This window comes from Octopus bimaculoides, chromosome 4 (assembly GCF_001194135.2).
Source record: "Octopus bimaculoides isolate UCB-OBI-ISO-001 chromosome 4, ASM119413v2, whole genome shotgun sequence".
Taxonomy (NCBI): Eukaryota; Metazoa; Mollusca; class Cephalopoda; order Octopoda; family Octopodidae; genus Octopus; species Octopus bimaculoides.
The window spans coordinates 121602629-121610303 of record NC_068984.1 but is presented as its reverse complement, the minus strand read 5'-3'; the positions used below and the strand labels follow the sequence as shown (position 1 = coordinate 121610303).

The 7675-nt window shown below is 38.1% G+C and overlaps 1 protein-coding gene across 1 annotated transcript in view; it reads right to left on the bottom strand.

The window, feature by feature from the left end:
• LOC106868132 (putative uncharacterized protein DDB_G0283051) overlaps window positions 1-5897 on the bottom strand; it is a gene marked incomplete at its 3' end in the record, with an annotated part of 10770 nt that extends 4873 nt beyond the window's left edge. The window contains exons 1-2 of the mRNA XM_014913263.1: window positions 5886-5897; window positions 3896-4009 (exon numbers count right to left, since the gene is read on the bottom strand). Coding sequence (XP_014768749.1) covers window positions 3896-4009; window positions 5886-5897 — 126 coding nt within the window. The remainder of the gene's footprint in view (window positions 1-3895; window positions 4010-5885) is intronic.
• Between the last annotated feature and the right edge of the window lie 1778 nt (window positions 5898-7675).

Genomic DNA, 7675 nt, shown 5'->3' with positions numbered 1-7675 from the left:
ACACACACACACACACACACACACACACACACACACACACACACACACACACACACACAGAGATCAGATCAGATACATCAAGCATACATACGTACATAATTACTGTTGCAGACCTGAAGTCCCATATATAATGCATAATGTTATTTAGCACCAGATCAACCTTCATTGAATGCCCAACATCATATCTATAACCACCAGACATATCTATAACACATAATAACAGGTTGGGAAGGATGGTGGTTTTTTTTTGTTTTTTTCTTAAAATTTTTAGTGATGATCAGCAGTGCTCATAACATATGCAGACTTGGGAACATTGGGAACACACAGAAGCCTCTACATCAATCATGAGAAGTAAATTGTGACCTGCAGAACATTCTGAATGGCATACCATTAGAAGATTATTGTGTATTATTTTAGTAGTGCAGCCTGCCAAATCATGAGCTATGTATCATGCGACCTGTGTCTTCAATAAGGTTGCCCATGCCTGCTCTACATGGTCATTCACCCTGCTAGAAATAACAGTCAAAACGTCCCCCAGTTCTTTTCAAGACCATATTTGATAATGTAGTGCTAGAAATGCCATATTTGAATAAGAGACAGAACAATAATCATGATTGGAATGTCGTTAATTATAGCTTTGCTTGCTCAGGCTCAAACTGAATCTAAACAACAGCAACAACAACAACATCATTATTTAGAGTCTGGCACCCATGCCAGTGGTACGTAAAAAACACTCTTTGAACTTTGGGCCTCACGGAGGCAGTGACACTTGGCTGAAACCTTTGGCAGTATACTGTACTTGAAAAGACCTGTCAAGCCAAGTGAGACCATAGTCATGGCAATGCTGGTGTTTTGTAACTGGCACCCACAAAAAACGCCCTCAACACTCTCACAGTGGTTTACGTTAGGAAGGGTACCCAACTGTAGAAACCATACCAAATCAGATTGGAAACTGATGCAGCTCCCCAACTTACCAGTTTTCAGTCAAACCATCCAACCCATGCCAGCATGGAAAACAGACATTTAATGATGATAATGATGATGATGATGACTCCCATATTGATGAAATGAATGTGGTTAATATTCAGCTTCAGTTTCTGCAGAAAAGGAGTTCCAAAGGATTTTCAGTTCTGTGGAGAAAGGATTGGAAAAAAGTGTTTTTAGTGTAGAATTTTGTGGATGAGACACAATGGGTATACTGGAAAGGAAAAGAAGGAGAATTATGTGGCAGACAATACAAGTCAACTCTATTCCTTCAGAGCTTTTACATGGCTGAACTTTCCAGAGTTCAAAATGCTAGACTTTCCATTCCCAGGGCCTCTGAGAAAGATTTTGTAAGATGGAACTTATGGACGCTGGACAATTTCCTCTTAAAATTGAAAAAGCAGTCAGGTTTTTTCTTTGTTTTTTTCTTTGTTTGGTGTGGCCAATGTTCTTCATGGTGGTATTAGAATGAGTGTAGAAGTGGTCTTTGGGCTGATCAAACATAATGATGGTAGTTGTAGCTTTGGACAAAAATTCAGACTTCATATGTGGTAGTTGGTCAGTTAGAAAACAAAGCTGTTTAATCAAAGGTTGAGGATATATATAGAGTAGTGTAGAAAATATTGATGAACTTGTAAACATTGTAGTTATTCAATAATGCTGGCTATATCTGTAAACATGTGCCTATGCTGTTCAGTCAGAAGAAGGCTGTTTGATTTGTAGCTGTTCATTATTAATATGGCTATATGTTTGAGTGTTAGGGTCACTAATGTATAAAATAAATGGAAGACAGCTGGCGAAGATTAAATTTATAAGCATGAGCTGTCCAATCAGGTTGAGGTCATCAATATGGTAAATAAAGATGCACAGGAATAACAATAATAAAGTTATATATTTATATTTTCCTTCATTTTCTCCCTGCTACATGAAAGAGACCTCTTTTGGTGAAATGGAACTATCATTTCAGAGTAGTAAAACAAAAACATATTCTTCCAAAGACTGTAAAGTATAAACTTAAAAATGAACAGTTGTTTATGCATATAAAAACTACACATCTTATATTACAACATTAATGAAAGAAAAGTGTACAGACACAAATGTGCTAGTAGGGTATGTATTATAGATATGTATGAGTTTGTAATGTCAACAGTATGATTTATGTCTTGTAGAAAATGAAGTATGAATAATACGGCTGAGGTAAACAGAATATTTGTAACCTGGCAAAAATAGATATACAGCAATTGATTCCTCATTCAGCTTAATGTATCTTGTTTAAGATGACTAAAAATGTGAGTGGAAAACTGGTGATTCTAGGATATGGTAGAAAAAAAGAGTCAAGCAAAAGCTTGGAAACAGAGGCACCAACTTGCTAGGGGAAGCATATCGTTGAGTTAATCTCATTGTTAATCATTGTGTTTGTTTGCTGTTAAAATATTTAACCTCCCTGTCTCTCATCTATGTATCATCCTCTATGTTTTGTGTTTGGCCCTGGTGGCCAATAAAGAAATCATCATCATCATTATTTAAAGATCAAATGGAAATTGTAGTTGTGATACCCGTGCCGGTGGCACGTAAAAAGCATCATCCGAACGTGGCTGATGTCAGCGCCGCCTTGACTGGCTTCTGTGCCGGTGGCACGTAAAAAGCACCAACCAATCGTGGCTGTTGCCAGCCTCCTCTGGCCCCTGTGCTGGTGGCACGTAAAAAGCATCCACTACACTCATGGAGTGGTTGGCATTAGGAAGGGCATCCAGCTGTAGAAACACTGCCAGATCAGACTGGAGCCTGGTGCAGCTTCCTGGCTTCTCAGACCCTGGTCGAACCATCCAACCCATGCTAGCATGGAAAACGGACGTTAAACGACGACGATGATGATGATGATTAAGAAAGGAGATAAATTGCCCAGTAGTATTTAGATATTTTTTTACACTCTGAGTTTAAAATACATTAGGATCAATTTTTTTTTTCATCCTTTTGTTTGCAAAATAAGTGCAAATCAAGTATTAGTGTCAATTAAAAAGATTGTTCTCACTCTCTCAAATTTATGATCTTAGGCCTATTTTAGAAATCATTATTATTACTTTTTTTTTTTTAAGTAATCTTATTTTCATTGTTTGCTTTCACCACACAACCAAGTACAGCTCTATGTGCCTTTGGTACATGAAGTGTTGTTCTTTTGATTTTATGGTTTCTATTGTATTAAAAGTACTCTACATCAGATGTGTGTGCAGTGCTCAAAAGTATTATTTCCTGCATACTGTGTGTACAGGAAATATAAATCCTAGGGGTTTCGGTTACATATTTGTCTAGTCATTATTATCTATAGCCCTTGTGACAAATAAAAGAAATCATTAATATTATTATTGTATGCCATAACGAACAAACGGATATGTCAGAGCTTTGAGAAAAAGTAATTTTTAACCGGTTTATCTAAATTAAAAATTGCTTTTTTTTTTCTGTTCCATTTTTACTAACAAAAGGCTTGTGGATTGTTTGAACAACAACAACAACAACAACAACAGCAGCAGCAGCAGCAGCAACAACAACCATTGATGCCTGTTAATCCTCTACTACATGTTTGGAATATGTACAAAACACTGCAAGTGAGAGGCGACAATGGTTTCAACTGAATCACTGAGCCTAATGAAGCAATCAATATTAAAATGACATCGTGAATAGAGAGAAAGAAAACTCCGAGCCAAGGGTGAAACTGATTTATGTCATTCTCTAGTGAATGTTCATCATTTATTTATTCATGCTTCATTGATCGCAGTCTCTCACATCTGTTCTGCCCTTATCAGTGCAATGGACTTTCCCAGGATGGGATAGAAGCATTGGGAAGGAAATATCTTTACTGTGTCAAAATATATAAAGAGGATGCTGCTGTTGCTGCTGCTACTGCTACTGCTGCTGCTGATGATGATGATGAGGATGATGATGATAATGATGAGGATGATGATGATGACATAGTGAGAATAATGGTAGTGTGGTAAAGAAGGGGTGAGAATTGATGGTGATGATGATTCTGAGGAGGATAAAGGTGGGGGTTGTGGTGGTGTTGGTGGTGGTTGTGGTGGTGTTGGTGATGGTTGTGGTGGTGGTTGTGGTAGTGGCGTTGGCAGTGGTTATGGTGGTGTTGGCAGTGACTGTGGTGGTATTGGGGTGGTTGTGGTGGTGGTTGAGGTAGTGGTTGTGGTGATGGTGATGTTAGTGGTGGTGGTTGTGGTGGTGGTGGTTGTGGTGGTATTAGTGGTGATGATGATGGTGGTGTGTGGTGGTGATGATGATGATGGTGGTGGTGCTGGTGGTGGCTATGATAATGATGATGATGATGATGATGATGGTATTGGTAATGCTAGCAATCCTGATAGTATAATGATGTTGGTGGTGTTGGTGGTTATAGTAGTAGCAGTGAATGGTGGCACTGATGTAAGTGGTGGTGTAAGTAGTAGTGATGGTGGGTGATGGGTGTGGTGGTGTTGGTAGTGGTTGATGATGAAGATGCTGATGGTGATGATGGTTGGTGGGATGGGACTATGGAAATGAGAGAGAGATGATTGTGATGAGATAGTGAGGGGGATAAAATGAGGAGAGAAGGGGGTGATGCTGGCAGAGTTGGTACTGATGGTGAGGATGGTCTTGATAGTATGATAATGTTGATGATGCAGATGATGATGATGACGATGATGCAGATGATGATGATGATGATGATGATGATGATGATGATGATGATGATGATGCAGATGATGATGATGACGATGATGCAGATGATAATGCAGATGATGATGATGATGATGATGATGATGACAACGATGACGACAACTATGACGACGACGACGAAGACGACGACGATGATGATGATGATGATGATGATGATGATGATGATGATGATTGTGGTGTGGTCTGGTGGTAACAATGATTATAAGGATGATAGCCATCATCCTCATCATCATCATCATATCATCATCATCATCATCATCATCATCATCATCATCATCATCATCATCATCATCATAGCAAGTTCCTTGCCTATGAGGATATGATAATGAAGAGGAAATAAGTCAATTATCATTATAATAGTATATTTGAAAAATCTAGAACAATATGTCCACATGTAATAGAGTCAAAAATTCAGCTTTAGTGCCACAACCATCCTGCCAGACAATATCCTCCTGACACTTCTGTGGTGGTGATGGCGATGATGGTGGTAGTGGTGGTGATTGGGTTGCTGGTGGTGGGGACGGAAGTGAAGGCGGTATTGTCTATGTTCTCTGCTCTGAGTTCAAATGTTGTTGAGGTCAACTTTGCCTTTCAATCTTTGGCGGTTGATAAAGTAGTTACCAGGTGAACACTGGGGTCAATGTAATTGTTTATCCCCTTCCCTTAAAATTTCAAGCCTTGGGTCTATTGTAGGAAGAATTATCTAATATTTCCTTCCTTATTTACCGTAAATCCCCGAGTAAAATCCGCATTTTTTCCCAAAATTTAAAGGTCAAAATCCCTAGTGAGTACTATATACAAGGTTGAAAAGAAAAATATTTTCTAAGTAATGTCCGAGTCTCTATTTGCTGTCCGACAATGTTTATTCAGACGCATTTTGTGATGTCGGGCTTGTAACTGATAGTAATAAATATGTAAAGGCAATTTACTTAATATTTATTTTTCACTGTTATTTCTTTATTTTCTGCAAAGTGCACAAAAAAGCTACACGTTTGCATTATGTTATATATACAATAATAATAAAGGACGTTACTGTATATATGTTTACAAACCAAGGACTTTATATAGACTTCCTTGATTCAAGTTAGAGAAGGGGTGCGTATTATACACAAGGTTTAGGTTTTTCAGAGGTACAGCCCCCTAAAAATTTCTTGTGTATTATACTCAAGGGCAGACTATACTTGAGGATTCATGGTAATACGGTTATGAATGATTTGAGGAAGATTTGGCAACCATCTCTAGCCAGTGGAACAACCACATAGAAACTCTCACTTTGGATTAGTAGTGGTATTATTGAGCATACCAACTACCATCAATCTATAGTGATTTCAGGTTCAAGATAATGTAGATCTGATTTGCACTATGTATCCTTTTTTAAAACATCATCTGGTGTAATTTGGGGGATATTTGGCAGCTCTGTCTGGTACAGCGTTTCTCAACCGGGGTTCTCTGGAATCCTAGGGTTCTGCAAAAGGTTCTTAGGGATTCCAAGAGAAAGAGTGAGATAAGCTAATGCCAATTTCATGATCATAATATTACTATACATACACAACATATTATTGGTTATTGTAATATTGTAAAATAGACATCATCCTATCTAACCTATTGTTATCAAAAATATATAACAACCACTGGGGATATACTTACTATGATGACAAAAATATGAGCAAGATATGATATATAATTTTTTTTTTGTGCAGGGATTCCTTGAGACATGTAATTTATTTTAAGGGTTACACAAGGGTAAGAAGGTTGAGAAACACTGTTCTAGTGGGTCGAACAACCATACAGAGGTTCACTCTTTGGCTTGGTGGTGATGATGTTGCTGTTGGTAGAAGTGAGTCACATAAGTTGCAGTGTCTTTCTTCTTAACTGGCTCACTGCAAGCAAAGATATGGAATATATATGTCTGCATATACTTGTTGTTGTTATTGTTGGTTGGGCTCAGGTTGGCTCTGATCAGATAAACTTATAATTAAAGACATTCCAGCCATGATCCTTTTATTCTGTTATTCTTTTATTTGTTTCAGTCATTTGACTGCGGCTAAGCTGGAGCACCACCTTAAAGGGTTTTCTTAGTCAAAGAAAACAACTCCAAGACTTATTCTTTGGAAGTCTAGTACTTATACTATTGGTCCCTTTTGCCAAACTGCTAAGTTACAGGGACTGTAAACACACCAATATCGGTTGTTAAGTGATGGTGGGGGAAGAAATACAGACACAAAGACACACACACATAAATATATACATACATACATACATATATACGACGGGCTTCTTTCAGTTTCTGTCTATCAAATCCACTCACAAGGCTTTGGTCAGGCTGAGGCTATCGTAGAAGACACTTGCCCAAGGTGTCACACAGTTGGACTGAACCCAGAACCATGTGGTTGAGAAGCAATCTTCTTACCACAGAGCCTATTTTTTTTTCGTATTGAGGGGTATAGTTTGAGGAAAATTTAAGTTGCTATTTCCATCAGGTTTAGAAGAATCCCCCTGCATATCATCCAATACACATGGGCAAGGAAACATAACAAGACTCATTCTCCTCTAGGCTGTGTGCCAATATGATGAATTGAAATCAGTACTGAAAGCTAATAAACATTATGAATCAATGAGGGAACTTTTATGTGGCTGCTTGACTTGTTAGAAATAGCAGTCCAAATCTCAATCAAATTACACTCTAACATCTTTAAAAAAAAAAAAGTGATTTAATAATGTAGTCCTGAATATATTGCCGAGGCATAAAAAAAAAGGCAAGCTGGAAAAGTGATTATGACTAAACTGTCTTTGTTCATAGGTTTGCATGATCAGGGCTGATCTGTGGCTAAAGAAAAGCAATAACTACAAAACGTTTGTTACTTATGAAATACTTCATCATCATCATCATTGTCGTTTAACGTCCGCTTTCCATGCTAGCATGGGTTGGACGATTTGACTGAGGACTGGTGGACCAGGAGGCGACACCAGG